Source organism: Chiloscyllium plagiosum, chromosome 33, assembly GCF_004010195.1.
Source record: "Chiloscyllium plagiosum isolate BGI_BamShark_2017 chromosome 33, ASM401019v2, whole genome shotgun sequence".
NCBI classification, from domain to species: Eukaryota; Metazoa; Chordata; class Chondrichthyes; order Orectolobiformes; family Hemiscylliidae; genus Chiloscyllium; species Chiloscyllium plagiosum.
In genome coordinates, this window is record NC_057742.1 from 30578643 (window position 1) to 30600777 (window position 22135).

The 22135-nt window shown below is 40.9% G+C and overlaps 1 protein-coding gene across 2 annotated transcripts in view; it reads left to right on the forward strand.

Moving 5' to 3' along the window:
• The first annotated feature begins 517 nt into the window (after positions 1–517).
• gpatch8 (G patch domain containing 8) overlaps positions 518–22135 on the forward strand; it is a 204435-nt gene continuing 182817 nt past the window's right edge. For both annotated transcript variants that reach the window (XM_043675226.1, XM_043675229.1), the window contains exon 1: positions 518–613. In XM_043675226.1, the coding sequence (XP_043531161.1) occupies positions 569–613 (45 nt within the window). In that variant the 5' untranslated portion in view covers positions 518–568. The remainder of the gene's footprint in view (positions 614–22135) is intronic.

Below are 22135 nucleotides of genomic sequence, written 5' to 3' on the forward strand. Positions count from 1 at the left end.
TGCACATTTTTAGGAATTACTATTTTGCACCTGCTGTTCTATTCAGATTGGATCAATGCTGAAAATGATTTGGTTCGCTTCCAGATTGCATTTCTGAACCTTGCCTAAGCCAAAAATAGACAAAGGGAAAGAATCAAATGTCAAATTTATACAGATTAGCAATGCCACATCGAAGCAGTTAGCTCCCCTCAGTCAATATCAATGTCAGCGTCCAACAGACTGATAGACACTCGACATGAGGCTGAAGACATGATTGCACACCGTGCTTTGACTTGCAACCTCTCTCTCGTCCGCTGCACGCAATCGCTGACGGCAGCGATGAACCATCGGGCCGACAATCCCGGCGGAGCTGTCAATCATGCCGCCACGTGACCCACGCCGGCCCGGGTGGCCGCGGTTCCGGCGCTGGGTTGGGCCGGGCACGTCAATCAGGCGCCGTCGCCGCGGCAACGGCGGGTCACGCGCGGGGGTGGAGCGTGACGTGCTGGGGGGCGGGGCAGAGCGGATCGTCGCGAAGGGGGGGTGGTGGGTGAGAGGATTGTCGGAGAGGAAAACAAGTGTCGGCAAAATGGCTGACAAATTCGCTCGCTTCAATGAGGATCGGGATTTCCAGGTAACAAGAAAAGGAAGGGGGGCAAAGAATTAAATAAAAGGGGGAGGGGGTGGTGAAGCTGGAGGCCCCGGCCAGGAGGATGTGTGTCTGAATGCCTCTGTGGGGAGGTAGGGGCTGGAGGAGAGCTCCCAGGCCTCGGGGACGGTAATGAGCTCCCCCCGTCCCCGGGAGGGGGGTGAGTGGGTGCTTGTCATTGACGGGAGCGGGCCGTCCTGTCCTGCTCTTTGCTGCCGCCTGTTTCTCCCTCGCTCTGCAGTGCAGAGGCCTGCATTCAACCGAGAGAGGGGGGGAGTGTATGTGGGGGGGGTGGGGGGGGGTATGGGAGGAATCCATCCCCTTTCCTCCCCCATTTCTGGTCACATTGTCACCTCCAGAGCAACCCCTCCGATTGCTCCAAGACAGAAGGGGAGCGGGCGATTTTGTTTGTCCTTTTTAAAATAAAACTGGGTCTCCCTCCTCCCCACTTCTTGCCGTCAGTGAGAAATGTTCAGAAGGGATGGGCAAACCCGCAACCCCAGAGAATTTGCTAATCTTTACCTCGACTGCAAGTCGTCTCATCGACACAAAAGCATCATCTGAATTTAATAGGTTGGGTGGATAATAACTGGCTGACTTATTGAGCAAAGATATTCGGATTGTGTAGCTAATAATTGCTGTTTTGTAATTGTTATCTATTATTATTTCACTCTCTGTCACATAACAATGCCACTAAACGTTTATTTTATTTTCGGTTCGAACAATATCTTATTGATTCTATAATTCTGTGACGTGCAGTGATACTCTCCCAAGGGTTTCCTTGATATGAATATTGTTAACCAAATCAACTTGTTTTGTGGGGGTATAGTAACACTGCATTCAAATTGAGTTTTAAAGTTGTGTGTAAATTTGCTTTAATTTTCAATTGCAAGAGTAATTTTTTTTCATTTTGTAATGCACTATAACGTTTTTCGATTCCGTAGGCAAGAAAGTGAAGGAATTATTGGAGCTGTGGACATTTCTGTTAACTGTTCACTGCTGCTAATTTGTGATTAGATGCAGGATTTGATGGGGGAGGGGAAGAGAAATAAAATGATATGTTGAACAGTATCATTTTTCTTTCAGAGTAGTGGTGCCTAACTGTCATTTGTTAGCCCAAGTGAAATGTCAATTTGGGACTCTGGGAGTTGACTGTCAAGTTTACAGGAGAGGATTTCTAAATTAGATTTGATCCATGTGGCTCTGTATACTGCACTGATGTGGTGCCTCTTCCCAAATAAATGCTCTTGAATTGTTTCTTTAAATGTTTCATGAAATTAAATGTGTTGAGCTGCGTTGTACAAACAAACTTAGTGAACTCAATTTACAAAAACTAAGTTGCAATAAGCATAATATGAGGATAATAAAATTACATTTACCTTGCCAGTTGGCATTGGTGTGCTCATTTATTCATTTGCTGTCAGTCAAACTCTGGTGTGGATGATGCACACAAAAATGATTAAACTGATCCATTCATTCCTGATTCAGGTAAAACTCAGTACTGTTACATTCCTGATGAAGGGCTTTTGCCTGAAACGTTGATTTTTCCTGCTCCTTGGATGCTGCCTGAACTGCTGTGCTTTTCCAGCACCACTAATCTAGAATCAGTACTGTTATACAGCTCTTATTAACACCAGTTGTAAAAGCCAAAAGAAGAATTTTAATCAAAGAACCCGCTCATAATTTAAATGTAATCTCTTCTTGAAAAGTAAATTATTTATTAAAACACAGTACCAACTGGTGATGTCTTGGGGAAATTGTGATGTATCCAGAGTCCCTCAATACTGGTATATTGAATTGTATGTGTTTTCACTTGTACAACATGAAGAAGCCCAGAACGAAGGAATTTGCATTTGATTTTTTTTTCTCCTCTGTTTTTGGAGTTTTAACACATTTTTGGGATGGTGGGAGGATAAAGTTAATTTTCAGTTACAGAATTTAAGTAGTTTTACTGTATTAGTTTGGAACCCATTTATTAACAAAGTTCTATTTTTCATTCACTTGTTTGCACTTTATCAAGCCAGTGTCAAGTGGGCAGATTGATAAGTCAAATGTTCCTTGGTCATTATTTGTCGTTGTCTTCACTATTCAGCTGAGTGGGATGCTGTTCTGCTAGTTCTCTTAGCCTGAAGTTGTAGCCAGAGAATCTGCAGTGACTTCTCTCCCACATAAGTATCTCTGGATCTATCCTTAGCCTGCTACTGTTTTACATTTCTTTGTCCAACATGGCAGAGGCTGCACTTCAAAAATGCTTCACTGCTTGTGGGACATCATTTGAGACCATGAAAGGCACTTTGCAAGTACTGTTTTTTCGGTTATGATTCGGATTGGTGGTATTATTCAAAGACAGAATATCAGGTTTCATATAAAGGCTGATATTACCCAGCAACTAACTACCCCTCTACCACTTCTGTGTAGTAAGCCAATTTGCTGATATGCAGTTTTGGATAAGCTGAAATTTTCTCCAGTTAATCATTGGAAAGAGCAGATTAACCTCTGGCTTATTTATAAGTCTGTTATTAGTGAGTTCCATTCTTCTCCCTCAAAATAAATTGCTGGAGAAACTCAGTGGGTCTGGCAGCATGTGTGGAGAGGAAGCTGAGTTAATGTTCTGAGTCCAGTGACCTTCCTCGAGAAGAAACTCCGTTCTGAAGTCATTTCTGTTTTTATTTCAGATTTCCCAACATTCACAGTTCTTTGTTTTATTTTAGCCATTCCTCTTCCTGTTTGCTGTCAGACCTCTTGTATCCTCAATATCCTGCTTGACATTGAACCGAGCTTCTGATCCCACATCACAGAGATTTCCCATTTCCATTTCTGTAATACTGTCTGTCTGTGCCTGTGCTGAACACTTCGTTCATTATCTCCTAACAATCAATCGTTCTGGTGTTGTACTTCACTATGTTAGCCCGGATGTATTCAAAACACTGCTACTTATGTCCTAACTTGCCACAGGTTCCATTAATCCATCAGCCTTGGTGCACTTCGACCTGGTTTTTCCTGTCCACTAATACCTCAGTTTTGAAGCTCTCTTCCTTATGTTCAGATTCCTTCATGTCTCTAATCTACAGTCCTACAATAATTTACAAATTCTGTATTCTCAGCACTGGCTGTATGTGCATATGTATATGCATATGATATGTATATATCACTGGTGGATTTACCCATTTGGCGGATTAGCTTTCAGCTGTCTGGGTCCTCTGCATTTCCAAAAGCATTCCACGTTTCTAACTTAAAGCATTCCTAAACAAATTTTGAATATTGCCTCCTTTGGCTTGATGGTTGTTTTTATTGGAATATGTGCCTGTGCAGTGTCTTAGGACATTTTATTTCGTAATTGAACTATCAAGTGCCTTATATAGCTTTTTCTCTTGCTGTTATTTATTGCCATTTGTGCTTTGTTCTCAAATGCCAGTTCATCTAAAGTTCTGCCTGTTTTAGATACTGCATGCGGTCCTTCTTGCTTGTGACACTTGTCCTTCTGAACTATATAGCTGTTGTATGTCACATTTAAAATTCTTACAGTCATAGAGATGTATAGCACGGAAACAGACCCTTCGGTCCAACTCCGCTATACTGACCAGATATCCTAACCTAATCTAGTCCCATTTGCCAGCAGTTGGCCCATGTCCCTCTAAATGCTTTCTATTCATATACCCATCCATTTGCCTTTTAAATGCTGTAATTGTACCAGCCTCCACCACTTCCTCTGGCAACTCATTCCATACACGCATCACCCTTTGTGTGTAAAAGTTGCCCCTTAGGTCCCTTTTAAATCTTAAACCTCTCACCTTAAACCTATGCTCTCTAGTTCTGGACCCTCCCACCCCAGAGAAAAGACCTTGTTTATTTATCCTATCCATGTTACTCATGATTTTATAAACCTCTACAAGGTCACCCCTCAGCCTTTGATGCTCCAAGAAAAACAGCCACAGCCTATTCAGCATCTCCCTATAGCTCAAATCTTCCAACCCCGGAAACATCCTTGTAAATCTTTTTTGAGCCCTTTCAAGTTTCACAACATCCTTCTAACAGGAAGGAGACCAGAATTGCTTGCAGTATTCGAAAAGTGGCCTAACCAACATGACCTCCCAACCCCCGTACTCAATGCTCTGACCACTAAAGATCATGTTTTTTTTCCTTCCTATATCTGTAACCGTACCCTGTCCTCCAGACCTTTTCCTTCATTCCTCTAACTCTGGTATTGAACATAGAATGTTACAGTGCAGTACAGGCCCCTCAGCCCTCGATGGTTTCACAGATCGGTGCAACAATCTGAAGCCCATCTAAACTGCACTATTCCATTATCATTCATATGTTTATCGACTGACCATTTAAATGTCCTTAAAGTTGACGAGTCTACTGCTGTTCACGCAGAGCCTTCCATGCCCTTACTACTCTGAGTAAAGAAACTACCTCTGACATCTGTCCTATATGGGCGGCACGGTGGCTCAATGGTTAGCACTGCTGTCTCACAGCGCCAGAGACCTGGCTTCAATTCCCACCTCACGCAACTGTCTGTGTGGAGTTTGCACATTCTCCCCATGTCTGCGTGGGTTTCCTCCAGGTGCTCAGGTTTCCTCCCACAGTCCAAAGATGTGCCGGTTAGGTAAATTGGCCATGCTAAATTGCGCATAGTGTTAGATGAAGGGGTAAATGTAGGGTCTGGGTGGGTTGCTCTTGGGAGGGTCGGTGTGGACTTGTTGGGCCGATTACTGTAAGTAATCTAATCTAATCTAATCTATCACCCCTCAATATAAAGCAATGGCTCTTTGTGCTAGCCATCACCGTCTGGGGAAATAGGCTCTCACTGCCTACCCTATCTAATCCTCTGATCATCTTATGTTTCTATTAAGTCACCTCTCAACCACCTTCTCTCTAACAACAACAACGTCAAGTCCCTCAGCCTTTCCTCACAAGACCTTCCTTCCGTACTAGGCAACATCCTGGGAAATCTTCTCTATACCTTTTCCAGTGCTTCCACATTCTTCCTATAATGCAGTGACTAGAACTGTATGCAGTACTCCAAGCGTGGGCCCCCCCAGGGTTTTGTCCAGCTACAACATGACCTCATGGCTGTGAAACTCAATCCCTCTACCAATAAAAGCCAACACACTGTATGCCTTCTTAACAATCCTAGCAACCTGGTTACAACTTTCAGGGATCTATGCGCATGGGCACTGAGCTCTCTCTGCTCATCCACATTATCTTGAATCTTACCATTGGCCCAGTGCTCTGTATTCCTGTTACTCCTTCCAAAGTGAATCACCTCATACTTTACCCCATTAAACTCCATTTGCAACCTCTCAGCCCACCTCTGCAGCTTATCTATGTCCCTCTGTAACCTGCAACATCCTTCTGCACTGTCCACACCACCACTGACCAGTGTCGTCCGCAAATTTACTAACCCATCCTTCTATGCCCTCATCCAGGTCACTTATAAAAATGACAAACAGCAGTGGTCCCAAAATAGATCCTTGCGGTCCACCACTAGTAACTGAATTCCAGGATAAATATTTCCCATCAACCACCACCTTCTGTCTTCTGACAACTCGCCAAATTCTGATCCAAACTGTTAAATCACCCTCAATCCCATGCCTCTGTATTTTCTGCAATAGTCTACTGTGGGGAACCTTTTCAAACTTTTTACAGAAATCCCTATACACCATATCAACTGCTTTCCCCTCCTTCACCTGTTTGGTCACCTTCTTAAATAATTCAATAAAGTTTGTGAGGCACGGCCTACCCTTCACAAAACGATGTTGACCATCCCTAATCAAATTATTCCTTTCCAGATAATTATAAATCCTTTTAAAATTTTTCCCAACACTTTACCCACAACCGAAGTAAGGCTCACTGGTCTATAATTACAGGGTTGTCTGTACTCCCCTTCTTGAACAATGGGATGATATTTGCTATCCTCCAGTCTTCTGGCACCATGACAAAATAAAGATCACAGCCAAAGGCTCTGCAATCTCCTCCTGAGCTTCCCAGAGAATTCTAGGATAATTCCCATCTGGCCCGAGGGACTTATCTATTATGTCACTTGCCAGAATTGCTAACACCACCTTATGAACCTCTATCTCGACTATTCTAATTACCTGTATCTCAGTATTCTCCTCAATAACATTGTCTTTTTCTTGTGTGAATACTGACGGAAAATATCAATATAGTGCCTCTCCTATCTCCTTGGATTACACACACAACTTCCCACTGCTGTCCTTGACTGGTCCTAATCTTATTCTAGTCATTTTTTATTATTCCTGACATACCTATAGAAAGCTTTAGGGTTTTCCTTGGTCCTACCTGCTCTCTCTCCCTATTCCTCGCCCGGCGAGTCTTTCTCATTCCCATGGAATCTCTTAAATGTCCCCCTAACTATGAGTCCCCAATGACAAATGCTCCCCCCCCCCCCCCCCCCCCCTTTCCCTTCTGAGCAACAGGGACAGACTTTGTGCCAGACCTGTACCCAGTTGTGTATCATATGTCGACTGAACTAAAGGCACAACTGCTAAAAGCTAACCAGACCAATAGTTTAGAATTTCCTTCCTGAACTCCTTCAATCTTCTGTTTCTCTTTTAGACTGTATTTAATACCCAGACCTTTTATTGTCCTGTTTAATATCTCTTATTTTATCTTCGTTTTCCTTTTTCTTTTATTCTGTTTCTGCTAAATGCTTTGGAATGCTTTTTCAGGATATAATCACTTTATAACTACAAGTTGTTTGATTTATTTAATTTTTAGAGAAGCATTTTATGAGCATATTTGCTTCAGAAATTGAAATGGAATTCCTTCAGGTTTTACCCTATGTTTTATGATCCAGTAATATTCTATCATTTATTTATGAATTCTGTGCAGCATGTGAAAACAATGAAAAAAACACCCTTTTGGTGCTTCATGAGTTGAACTGTAATTGAGATTCCCTTTATGTCATCAACATGAAGTCTTAACTCTGTTCCTGTCTCTAGGGTTGCTACCTGATATACTGTATATTTTTATCTTCGATTCACAGTCCCTGCAGCATTTTACTTGTGCATGAGTTAGATTTAGATGCCGAGGTCTTTTTGGTCCAATTAATCTCTTTATTCCCCTGAATACCAACCCTGCTGCCATTTTGTCAACAGCTTTTTAATAGCCACATTAAAAGAGTAAGTATGAGTTAGTTTGCTTCTTTTCTGGCAAAGCAACATCTCCTTTACTGCTGTAACCATTATTTTGGTATTGCACTTAAGACGTTTAGATAGAATAGGGGAGGAGCAAGATCTCAATGCCATGGTCTTGGCACTTGCTTATGGGCAATTAATTGGAAGGCAGAGTTTGTCTGGTAAAAGTGGATCTTGCTAATTGCACACTGAGTAGTATTTTTTAAATATGTGAATGTTGAGATAAAAAATGACAATTCCTAGAAAACATTGCAGACATTGTAGGAGTTTGAGTAAAGTCTGGAACAGTACTTTTCTTGACCATTTCATAACTTGAACACCCTCAAGTTCCCTTTATAGGTTTGCTTTATTCCTTTAACCTAGTTCTTGTGGTTCTTGAACCTGCAGTATCTGTAATTCCTACTTTAAGAAAGTAATAACATTTCAAGAATTTTGGCAGTTGGGTTATTAACTTTAGTGTATACCATTCTTTTTGAACAGAATTGTGATTTAACACAATTTTTGGCTACAAGTAAAAATGTCCAAGAGCCCTTACATGTTTGATGCCCTGGGAGAATATACTTAGCTCGGGACATATGACCTTGTACAGTTTTTTCCTATCTTTCTGAGATCTTTTAATTTTAACTATTGATCTGTTGGAGTTCATCGTGATAATGAAATGAATTCCTTTGGCATATTTGTAATTGTTGTTATTATACATATGGAAATTGAAGGATGTAAATTGTACGGTGTACGGTTGTGTGGCAAGATGGTGGAAGTGATGCCAATTCTATGCATCCACAACATGGTTAAAACAAGGGCAGAATGTGATGGCACATCATGGAGATTAATAGTTTTCATTTTATCCATGTAAATGCAATGCAACATCTCTAACATTGTGAGCTAAAATGCTTTCTTGATCTCATTAATAAAGATCCTGAAGAAGGGCTTATGCCCGAAACGTCGATTCTCCTGTTCCCTGGATGCTGCCAGACCTGCTTCGCTTTTCCAGCAACACATTTTCAGCTCATTAATAAAGGTTAATTTAGTGATGAATACCAGAGCACTTAATTATTTATTCTGGATACGTAATTGTAGGGAATCAGTTCAGTTCAATCTTCGTTGTGTAGTTGTCAGTTGGATATCACTGTTCACAACCTGATTCGAGCTCCTTGATTGTAATTCCATCTAGTAAAGCCCTCCCAAGTATTAGTTGCCCTCCTCCATTAAGCGCTAGTTTTGTGAAATAGGTATCTGATGTGTTCAGTTGATTGTGTTCTATAACAAATTTGACTTAGCGAGTGTATCATGTATCCCATTGATTTATATCATTAAACACAGTAGTTTCATGAACCTTCCCAATTCAAAGTATTGCAATTGGGCTTTATACAACAACTGCGACTCCAGTAATAACTGGAATTTTCTTCTACCAGTTAAACTTGATGCATCCATATGCAGTCTAAGTAAACTAAATTTCTAGTTTGTTTTTAGTATCTGAATGTGTAAGACCCTTGTGAAAGTTTTCTGACTCAATTTGTCGTCATTTTGGAACTGGTACAAAATAATCCACTCGGAAGAATTTATTGTATCTCTCTGATTTCTGGGTTGGGACTTGTCTCTAGACTTCCAGCTTTTCATTGAGTTAAGTTGTGGTATCCAAACCACTTTTTGGTGCTAGCATTCTTGGTTGTGACGCAGGAGTATGCAGGTTCGAGCTGACTCCAGGATTTTAGTGCTCAAGCAATGAAGTTGAATAAAAGCAAAATTCTGTGGATGCTGGGAATTCAAAACATACACTGGGAATGCTGGAGAAACTTAAGGAGTGTGATTGACAGAACTCCTGAGGAAATATCGTACTGGACTTGAAATGTTAACTCTGTTTCTGTCTAGAGATGCTGCCAGATCTTCTGAGTTTCTCTACCATTCTCTGTTTGAAGTATCAATTTACATTGAGTGCTGCCTCCCTTTGGATGAGGTGTTGAGTAGCTGTAAATCCTATTCCTGCTGGGTGAAAAATATGCTGTAGGATTTTCTGAAGAGCAGCACGTAGTTTTCATGGTAGTTACACAAATATTTCTCCCTCAACTAATACCGTCATAATAGATTAAATGATTGCTCATTTTATTTACTGTTCTTGGGACATTACCTGAGCAGTTTGCTTCTGTAGCTGCTTAATAGATAAACGCTGCACTTAATTTTAAAGGAAATAAATGATAAAGTGCTTTGAGACATCTTGTTCACACAAAATATTACTTAAAAGTAAATTATTTTTATCACTCTTTGATCTTGCTCTCAATTCCACATGGGTCATAGATTTACACTGGACTGTAGATTTCTGTGGTCTGAACTAGTATAATGCAATAGAAAACCATGGACTGTTTCATGGTAATTGTATTGGATTTTATGCTTTTACTCAGCACTGAATTCACCCTTCAGATCTGCATGATCTACTTGATATAAATTGTAGTACTTGAGTATTGCTGAAATAATATAAATGTCCTTCCAGCTGTTTTGTACAAGCAAAATTAGTTTATAGTTGATCTGCCTTTCCTTGGAAAAGAGAAAACTCAATATCCTCCATTAAATGTGAGCCTGTAGTTGGACAACCTTCAGTAAATAATCCTGAATGCATGACGAATTATGCTGAACACCAATTTAGGATTTTTAGTTGGAATCACAGTGTGGTGCAATTGCTTGCACTACAAGACCCAATTTTTTGCAGAAGGGAAGAATGTATACACATACTGTGCCAGTTTCAATTCAATTAAATAGGTAACAGCCACTCTCTTGTTCATTTCTGTAGGCAATGTCTTCATCAGAGTCAACCTACCTGATTTAAAATTTAACACAATTTGGTAGTTACCTATCAGTCACCAACTAGTACGTTCTCCATGGTACTGCTTCCTCCAATCAGAGACCCATGCAAGTCAACTAGCATGTTCTTGATACAGCATAAATATTATTTTCCTTTATATTTGTATTGCTTTTGAATTGTCCTCACAAGTGCAAGACAAAAACCTTTAACAAAATGTTTGTTTTTTTCAAGCAAAACTCAATTTAATATATATAACCATTCCAAAATGTTATGCTAAAATACACACTGCTGTTCCCAAAGTATGTAATTATTTTCTTAGTTCTCTTCCTTCCTTTGAAATGTGGAGTTAAAGTTCTGTCAGCTGTCCTGTGCCTTTCATGACTCTTAAGAGTTAATGTTGGCAGATTATTTAATGATGGAATTGGATTCCAAGGTCACTTGATGCAACAATATCTGAGTGTTCCAACAAGTGGAGTGGAACCCTGGCTTTGTTTTTCCCCTCTTTATGTTAGAGTTGGAGGTAAAAAGTTAAAGATATTTATAATCCTCTTAATTAATGAGCAGGTGCAACACCTATTGAACCAGAGATCCTTTGGTGTGTTTTGCCTGATGTATATTTATTGGACCCTTTTAAAAAGCTAAAAAGGAACTTTTCATTAAATGCATTTGGTTCTGGTTATTTTAAGAGCATTCTGATTTCTTGATTTACCAGTGAAATAAGACTTTGTACAGTAGTGCTTTACATTTAATTAAATAGGGAGGGATTAGACCTGATTAGTTAACAGTTTAATTGTGCAGCTGCTTGTATTTTCTGAGAAGAAATTTTGTTTTCAGATTCAACAGCAGAAGTGGGTAGTTACTATATGTTCACTTGTCTGGAAACAGAAGTTTTCATCTAACTTTGAAATATGCAGAACCTGATGTATTTTACAGCTTTGTGACCATTGCTGTCTCTAAGTTGATCATTTTAATAGGCATCTAACTTTGCTTACATTAATCAAATATCATAAATTTGAGTTAGTGTTTCCTGACTGTCGCTGGGGTATTTTGGAATTGTTTGTGTTCAGTTGTCACAAGCATAACCTTACGATTTTGGTAATCCAAGATGGACAACAGGAAAAATTTCTGGCTGTAACAAGCTGCTCCTTTTCTTTTGAGGTATTTTACGTGTTGGAGGTTATCTTATCAAATTCCAGGAGCAACAGTTGCTGTTTTATATGTTGTCACGTTGTTTTGGAATTCTGAAGGAAAAAGAAAGTCAAAACTATGGCACTTTTAAAAGGGAGGACAGACTAAGGCAGCACATTGTCAGTGCATGAGAGAGAAAGAAACCCACATTGCTGACTGACACAGCAGTGAACCTGCACAGTTATTGCCTTTGCTGTTTGAATTCATGTATCGCTGGACATTGGCGTGCATCCAGGAAAACTGAACAAACAGTGAAATCCACGACTGATCTTGGAGGAACCTGTTTTGGAGAGGTCACAGCACAGAAATAGATAACTGAATAGTTTTAAGTGTAGCCTTAATGTAAATCTACAATAATGAATAGAATGGGTTCTTATTAATTACATATGTTTTGTTGAGATATGTCTCGGAAGTCATAAGTATTAAGTTAGCCTGGAGCAATGTTTTATAGAGGAATAAGACAGTGCTAGCTTCTGGGTCTGTAGATTGGAAGAAGCAAAAATGGCCTTTAGTAGAGTGAAATGCTCCTCTCATCAGATGTGGGAGTTTAGGGAGAGTTTGTGTTACTGAGGATTAGATCAGTAATAAATGTCATTGGTTGCAAATCCTGTCAGATCGAATGGATTGGTTGGAGTGACAGAGGCAATGAGGAATTTACAAGAGTAAGGGGATGTGATGGATGTGGGTTATAGGAAGGGAGAAAACTGCAGATACAGTCACATAGATGGGTTAACTCTGGGAAAGGTAAGAGAGGTAGGCAGGAGTCTTCCGTGGCTATTCCCACTTCAAACAAGTATGCTGTTTTGGAAAATGTAGGGGGTGATGGACTCTCAGCGAACGGAGCACAAGCAGCCGAGTTTCTGGTATCAAGACGGGCTCTCATGTAATGAGGGGTACATTGGGTTCTAAACGATTGCTTATGTTCGGGGACGCACTAGTCAAAGGCACAGACAGACATTTCTGTGGCCAGCAGTGAAAAATCAGAGTGGTGGGTTGCCTCCCTGGTGCCAGGATCAAATATGTCTCAGAGAGGATGCAGAATGTTGTTAAAGGGGAGAGGGAACAGCAGGAGGTCATTGTACACATTGAAACCAACGACATAGGAAGGGAAAAGGATGAGATTCTGAAGGGAGAATATAGAGAGTTAGGCAGGATTTTAAAAAGGATATTCTTGAGGGTAGTAATATCTGGATTACTCCTGGTGCTATGAACTAGTGAGGGTAGGAATAAGAGGTTGAAACTTTATTGCTGGAACAGCACAGCAGGTCAGGCAGCATCCAGGGAACAGGAGATTCGACGTTTCGGGCACAGGCCCTTCTTCAGGCCTGTGCCCGAAACGTCGAATCTCCTGTTCCCTGGATGCTGCCTGACCTGCTGTGCTGTTCCAGCAATAAAGTTTCAACTTTGATCTCCAGCATCTGCAGACCTCACTTTCTCCTCGTGGGAATAAGAGGATAGAGCAGAAGAATGCATGGCAGAAGAGCTGGTATATAGGAGAAGGATTCACATTTTTGGATCATTGGAATCTCTTCTGGGGTAGAATTGACCTGTTCGACAAGGGTGGATTGCACCTGAATTGGAAGGGGACTAATATACTGGCAGGGAGATTTGCCAGAGCTGCTCGGGAGGGTTTAAGCTAGTAAGGTTGGGGGGTGGGACCCAGGGAGATGGTGAAGAAAGGGATCAATCTGAGACTGGTACAGTTGAGAAAAGTGAGTCAAGCAGTTGGCGGTGGCAGGGACAAAGCAGAGAACAAGATAGGACTAATAAATTAAATTGCATTTATTTCAATGCAAGAGGCTGAACAGGGAAGTCAGATGAACTCCGGGAACTTAGGAACATGGGACTGGAATATCAGAGCAATTACAGAAAATAGGGTGGTTATGATAGGGGATTTTAACTTTCCAAACATAGACTGGGACTGCCATAGTGTTCAGAGTTTAGATGGAGAGGAATTTGTTATGTATGTGCAAGAAAATTTTCTGATTCACTATGTGGATGTACCTACGAGAGGATGCAAAACTTGACGTGCTCCTGGGAAATAAGGCAGGGCAGGTGACTGAGGTGTCAGTGGGGTAGCACTTTGGGGCAGGGACCATAATTCTATTAGTTTTAAAAATAGTGATTGAAAAGGACAGACCAGATCTAATAGTTGAAGTTCTAAATTGGAGAAAGGCTAATTTTGATGGTATTAGACAAGAACCTTCAAAAGCTGATTGGGGGCAGATGTTCGCAGGTAACGGCAGCTGGAAAATGGGAAGCCTTCAGAAATTAGATAACGAGAGTCCAGAGACAGTACATTCCTGTTCTGGTGACAGAAAAGGCTGGTAGGCATAGGGAATGCTGGATGAACTAGAGAAATTGAGGGTTTGGTGAAGAAAAAGAAAGAAGCATATGTCAGGTATAGACAGGGTAGATCGAGTGAATCTTAGAAGAGTAGAAAGACAGTAGGAGTATACTTAAGAAGGAAATCAGGAGGGCAAAAAAGTGACATGAGATATCGTTGGCAAACCGGGTTTTTACAAATTCATTAAGGACAAAAGGGTAACTAGGGAGAGAATAGGGCCCCTTAAAGATCAGCAAGGCAGACGATGTATGGAGCTGTAGGAGATGGGGAGATACTAAATGAGTATTTTGCATCAGTGTTTACTATGGAAAAGGACATGGAAGATATACAATGTGAGCAAATAGATGGTGACATGTTGAAAAATGTCCATATTACAAAGGAGGAAGTGCTAGCTGCCTTCAAACGCATAAAGGTGGATAAATCCCCAGGATCTGATCAGATGTACCCTAGAACTCTGTGGGAAGCTAGAGAAGTGGTTGCTGGGCCCCTTGCTGAGATATTTTTATCATTGATCGTCACAGGTGACGTGCCAGAAGACTGGAGGTTGGTGAACATGGTACCACTATTTCAGAAAGGTAATAAGGACAAGCCAGGGAACTATAGACCGGTGAGCATAACGTCACTGGTGGGCAATTTAGGTTGGAGGAAATCCTGAGGGATGGGATTTACACGTACTTAGGAAGGCAAGGACTGATTAGGGATAGTCAATGTGGCTTTGTGCATGGGAAATCATGTCTCACGAACTCGATTGAGTTTGTTGAAGAAGTAACAAAGAGGGTTGATGAGGGTAGAACGGTGGACATGATCTATGTGGACTTCAGTAAGGCATTCGACAAGGTTCCCCATGGGAAATTGCTTAGCAAGGTTCAATCTCAAGGAATACAGCAAGAATTAGCCATTTGAATACAGAAGTGGCTTGAAAGTAGAAGACAGAGAGTGGTGGTGGAGGGTTGTTTTTCAGACTGGAGGCCTGTGACCAGTGGAGTGCCATAAGGATCGGTGCTGGGTCCACTACTTTTCATCATTTACATAAATGATTTGGATGTGAACATAGGAGGTTTAGTTCAAAAGTTTGCAGATGAAACCAAAATTGGAGGTGTAGTGGACATCAAAGAAGGTTACTTCAGATTACAACAGGATCTTGATCAGATGGGCTGATGGAGTTTAGTTTAGATAAATGCGAGGTGTTGCATTTTGGGAAAGCAAGTCTTAGAAGGACTTATACACTTAATGGTAAGGTCGTAGGGAGTGTTGCTGAACAAAGAGACGTTGGAGTGCAGGTTCATATCTCCTTGAAAGTGGAGTCACAGGTAGATTGGATAGTGAAGTAGGCGTTTGATATGATTTCCTTTATTGGTCAGAGTATTGAGTTTAGGAGTTGGGAGGTCATGTTGCAGTTGTTCAGGACATTAGTTAGGCCACTTTTGGAATGTTGCATGCAATTCTGGTTTCCTTCCTATTGGAAGGATTTTGTGAAACTTGAAAGGTTCAGAAAAGATTTATAAGGATGTTGCCAGTTTTGGAGGATTTGAGCTGTCGGGAGAGGTTGAATAGGCTGGGGCTGTTTTCCCTGGAGCGCGGAGGCTGAAGGATGGCCTAATAGAAGTTTATAAAATCACAAGGGGCATGGATAGGGCAAACAGACAAAGTCTCTTCCCTGGGATGAGGGAGTCCAGAACTAGAGGGCATAGGTTTAGGGTGAGAGGGGAAAGATATAAAAGAAACTAAGGAGCCATGTTTTCACGCAGAGGGTGGTGCGTGTTTACAATAAGCTGCCAGAGGAAGTGGTGGAAGGTGGTACAATTGCAACATTTAAAAGTCATCTGGATGGGTATATAATTGGAAGGTTGTAGGCTGGGTGCTAGCAAATGGGACTAGATTAGATTGGGGTATCTGATTGACATGGACGAGTTGAACCGAAGGGTCTGTTCCCATGCAGTACATCTCTATGACTAGTGAGGGAAGAGCTTGAGGGAACTACGTTTTGGGTGATTGTTGAGAACAAAACTATGGCTCATTACAGGCAAGGTATTATGTTTTTATTGTTGTTTGTCATATTGTTAAATATGAGGAATCTTGAGAGCTAGGATTTTTATTGTGTGCGTTTTTCCAGTTTGGAAACTAATATCAAGAAACTTAATTCATTGTCTCATCTGGAAGTTTGGTTGAAGAATTTATGTTGTTTATTCTACTTGAAGAATTGCAGGATGTGAAAACAGCTTAGAAAAAAATGCAGCAACTATTTTCAATCTTGTTATTGAGATTATGGCAGTTTTCAATTTTCTGATATTGTACTGACTGGCTGATTTCACCCAAAAACCTGAGTCTTGGTGAAAATGACTGCCCAAGTGATTCACTTCTCCATAACTGTTTGTTTGTATGACCACAGTGCTCTAATTTTCAGCATTTTGTTTAGTAATGTATTGGACTCAGTCACCAACTAAAAATTTAACTTCTGATTTGAATAGTTTAATTCCCAAAGTAAATTGCCTCATTATTATTAATTTTGTTACAGCAGAGATCTTCAAACTTTTTGTGTTGGTGTGGATGAACCTCTGCAAATATTTCTATAATTTCATGAAACTTATAGGACAGATAGCCAAAAGTAAATTGCTGTTATCTGGATAATCATTTCTCATCACATTATTTTGTTGTTACTGTCAACAAGTACTGAAAAAGCGGCACAAAATCTGATGCAACTCTACTCTTGCAGAGTCTGTGACACCTTTTGATTCCCTTATGTTTCAGCATCCGAATTTGAAAGCCTGAATGTATGCTTCCATAGTGTTTCTCATTTCTTCTGTTTAAAATGTCTCGACTCATTTACCTTTTTATTGTTTCAAATGAATGAAAGTATTCACATGTATATCAATTGTGCTACAACTTGAAGGAGGTCAAACACAATAAAGTAGTAAATGTGCCCCAGTTTCATGAGGTGTGTGAATACCTGTACTATTTTCCTCCATTACACTCTGGGAAGTATTAGATAAGCGAAACAAATCCACTTATTCAGACCATAATTGTTTCAAAACCATTATTGTGATCTCTCTGTCAAATGCTATCTTGCAACATTACTTACCCACTCTTAGAAAATGTTCACAGTTTTAAGAGGGGTCATTGCTAAAGTTTTAATAAAATTGAGTAATTAACCAGCACTTATTTCTGTCATTTTTTTGGAACCATAATTAAAACCCCACAGTGTGATTATATGATCTGTTCTTCTAAAAAGTAGGCCATGCCTGCAGAGAACGCTTTATGTAACAGAATTGAGGTAGTATGGAAACGGTATAAGAATATGAATTATGAACTTCACAGAAACACGTTTCATTATATATTTTAGTTGTGGAATATTTCCTGTAACCCATTGACACTAAAATGTTAAATAGGCTAACAGGCAACACTGCTGTATGGAAGAGTGAATAGCTGACTTATAACCACCTTTGACCAAAACATGGCATAACTAAATTTCAGGAAATATGTATAAACTACTTTTTGTATTTTTATTCCTCTTCGCCCAAACTATGGTCCAGTTAATTATAACTAGTTGTTTTCTATAAGCTTGCAATGTCAAAGCATGAAATATTAGAAAAATGAATTGTAATGAAATTTCATCAGTGTTATGTGATTAAATCCACACAGTAAATATGTACAGTAGTCTAAGTGGTTAAAATATTTTTGGCATCTTTGAGAATTAATCATAACTGAATATGGTATGTAATTCTTATTAACCTGAAGTAATATTTGGTTATTTAAAATAGAGCCAAAAGGTCTTGGAAGGTCAAGAATATGCAGTTACGTTTAGAAACAAATAATTGCATATGACCAACAAAGTTGCCAGAATTTTGTCATGCTATGTCATTATAATTGCTATGTCCTTTTGGTTCCAAAGTTATTTTGTTAAAATAAATATAATAAGAAATTGATTTGCTTACCTTTCTTTTCCTTCAAACTTTTCCTTCTTGTCAATAGATAACAGAATAGTCAAAAATGATTTTTTGCATGCACCCTGTGAAATGGAAATGCTGCATTGCAAAAGAAATAACATCAAAGTCTGAAAACATTGAGTTATATGTCATAAATTCAATTCCAACATCTTTGAAATGTAATTCTCAAAGTTTTAAACTGCATTATATTATTATATTTCACAACAGACGTAATGAGGGAATTCCTCAACAGCTGAAGGCATCTCCTTCCACCATTGGAAATCTCTGCAAAATCTTAACCCTTTCCCCAACTATGGCATTCCTACATTCGCACTCTCCTTTAACTACATGCTTCAATGATTTGAGACATCCTTAACCCTGACACCAGAAAGGCAACATATGTAGATTTACTCTCACAGCTGCAGAATCTCCGGCCTGTGCCCCTGACAGGACAGTCCCCCATAGCAATTATTCTTTTATCTCTTGACAAACCCCGCTTAACGTAAGATTCTTAGTGCCCAAGATCTGACTGTACTTCAGTTTTCCTCTGTGAGACTATCCCCTGCGATAGTAGCCACAATGGAATATTTATTTGAGAGAGGAAAAGCCACAGGAGACTTCTGACTTGCCTTATTTTCCTGGTAGTCACTCATCCATCATCTAATTGATCTTACTGTGTAACCACCTCTCTAAATTCACTAATCATCACTCTGTCTCTCTTGAATACCCTCAGTGACATTAAGCTGAAAAAGCAGCTCTTAAAATCAGCTTATGTAAGTAAAAACAAAATACCCTTCCTCACCAACAGGTTTTAATGTTAAGCTGCAAAAGATAAAAAAGTAACTTTTTAAAAAAAAAATCAAATACTCACCTGAAACTCTTATCAATTGAAAAAAGTCTGGTCCTCAAGTCCTCTATCAGTCAGCTTTCAAATCTCTATATAAACAAAAAATAATTTCTCCAGAGCTATCGAACAGACCTTCCGATGTTCTCTGAACCGCTCCGCGAGATGGCACTAGGTCTCCCCGATATAGAGGAGACCATATTGAGACCAACGGATGCAGTAAATGAGTTCAGAGGATGTGAAGGAAGCATCTCTCGTCCACACTTCCACGCGCATGCAAATTCTGGCCGCCTCTGCCGCCAAATCAAGGCCACCCACCGACTGGAGGAAGAACACCTCATCTTCCACCTCTGGACTCTACAACCACACAGCATCATCATTGACTTCACCAATTTTGAAATCACTCCACCCCTACCTCATCCCAGATCCAACCCTCTTGACATGACCTACCTGTCCGTCTTCATTTCCACCTATCTGCTCCACCCTCGCTGCCAACCTATCACAATCGCCTCCTACCTGCATCCACTGTCACCATCCCACTACCTTCCCGCAGCGTTACCCCCACCCACCTATTTATTTCTAAACTCCCTTCCTGCTCCACATTCCTGTCAAAGGACTAATGTCTGAAACGTTGACTTTCCTGCTCCTTGGATGCTGCCTGACCTGTGCTTTTTCCAGCGCCACATTTTTCAACTCTGACTCTCCAGCGTCTGCAGTCCTTACTTTATCTTCGGAAAAAGACAGGACTGGTAGCTGAATGTTCTGGGTTTTAGCTGTCAAAGGAAGGATTGAAAGGAAGGGAAGTGCCACTTTTGATGAAGGAAAGCATTACCACTATAATTAGGATATTTCTGTGGAATCGTCCAGTGAAGCTATTAGAAATAAGCAAAGGATGATCACCTTGATGGAAATATAGTACAGGGATCATGTTCCCCCTGCCATAGTCAGAGGGAAATTGAGGAGTAATTTATGTAAAGAGATTGCAGATACATGTAAGGATAATAGGGTTGTAAGAGGAGATTTTAATTTTCGAAACATCACCTGGTTGGTGAGGAATTTGTTAACTGTGTTCAAGAAAAAAATCTTTCTCAATATGTAAATGTACCTACTGGAGAGGAGCAAAACCTGACCTTCTCTTGGGAAATAAGTCAGGGCAAGTGACTAAGTGTTACTCACTTAGGACTAGTGATTATAACAGTTATGGAAAAGGAAAAGCTTTTCATCAAAGTTCAAGTTCTTAATTGGAGTAATGCAAATTTTTAATAGTGTGTGACAAGAATTTTCTACAGTTGATTGGAGTCGACTGCTCACAGGTAAAAAGACGACTGACAAGTGGGGAGGACTTCAAAAGTGTGAAATGAGAGTTCAGACGCATTATGTTCCTGTTAGAGTGAAAGGTAAGGCTGGTAAGATTAGGAGATAATGGATGAATAAAGATATTGAGGTTCTAGTCAAGAATAAGGTAGTATATATTGGATAACTGGGTTCAAATGAACGTTTTGAGTATAAAGAGTGTAGGGGCATTTTTAAGAGGGAAATCGGGAGGGCAAAGGGGGGGATAAGAGAGAGAGCCTCTACAGATAAGGTTAAGGATAATCCAAAGAGAATCTAAAAGTACATAAAGAGCAAAAGAGCAACTAGACAGAGAATAGGGTCCCTTAAGAATGAACAACTCCAGTTCAGTTTCTGGTCAGTGGCAGTCCCCAGGATGTCTACAGTGGAGCATTTAGTTATGGTAATGCCATTGAATGTCAAGGGCAGCGATTAGATTGTCTCTTATTGGCAATAGTCATTGCATGGTATTTGTGTCGCATGAATGTTACTTGCCACCTTTCAGCCCAAACCTAGATGTTGTCCAGATCTTGTTGCATTTGGACATGGACTGATTCAGTATTTGAGGAATCCGGAATGGTGCCAAATATTATATAATCATTGGCAAACATCTGAACCTTTGACCTAATAATGGAGAAAAGCTCCTTGATGGAGCACCTGAAGATGGTTAGGCTTCGGGAACTTTCCTGAGGAACTGGCATTGTTGTGGAGCATTGGTAGTGTTCCTGCCTCTGACCGGGAGACGCAGGTTCAAGTCCTACCTGCTCAATAGCAGTGTATTTACATTTCTGAACAGGTTGATTATGACAGGTCAATCCTGAGCATGTTTTGCTGAGATGACTGACCTCCAACCTCCAATCTGCCAGATATGACTCAGGTGTGACTTTGCCTCTGATTCCCATTGACTCTAGTTTTGCCTCCTTGATTTCATACTTGGTAAAAGCAGTCTCAGTTCACCTCTGGAATTCAGCATTTTTATCCATGTTTGAACCAAGGCTGTAATAAGGTCAAGGGTTGAGTGGCCCTGGCAGAACCCAAACTCGGTTTAAATGATAGCACTGTTGATAACATCTTTAATTACGGCTATCAAGAAAGGACTGCTGGGGTGAAAGTTTGTCAGATTGGATTTGACCTGCTGTTTGTGTACAGGACATATCTGGGCAATGTTCCACACTGTTAGGTAGATGTTTGTGTTGTCGTTCAATTGCATTGCTGGAATGTTGTCAGGGTCTGTAGCCTTAGTAGTATGCAGTGCCTCCAATCACTTGATATCATGTCAAGTGAATTCAGTTGGCTAAAGACTGGCATCAGTGATGCTGGAGGAGAAAGTGAGGTCTGCAGATGCTGGAGATCAGAGATGGAAATGTGTTGCTGGAATCCCAGATGGCCTCCTTCTTCAAGGACCGCAATTTCCCCCCCGACGTGGTCGACGATGCCCTCCACCGCATCTCTTCCACTTCCCGATCCTCCGCCCTTGAACCCCGCCCCTCCAACCGCCACCAGGACAGAACCCCACTGGTCCTCACCTACCACCCCACTAACCTCCATGTACAGCGCATCATCCGCCGCCATTTCCGCCACCACCAAACGGACCCCACCACCAAGGATATATTTCCCTCCCCTCCCCTAATAGCATTCCGAAAAGACCACTCCCTCCGTGACTCCCCCGTCAGATCCACACCCCCCACCAACCCAACCTCCACTCCCGGCACCTTCCCCTGCAACCGCAGGAGGTGCAAGACTCGCGCCCTCACCTCCCTCCAAGGCCCCAAAGGAAACTTCCATACCCGCCACAGATTCACCTGCACCTCCACACACATCATCTACTGCATCCTCTGCACCCGATGTGGCCTCCTCTATATTGGGGAGACAGGCCGCCTACTTGCGGAGCACTTCAGAGAACACCTCTGGGACAC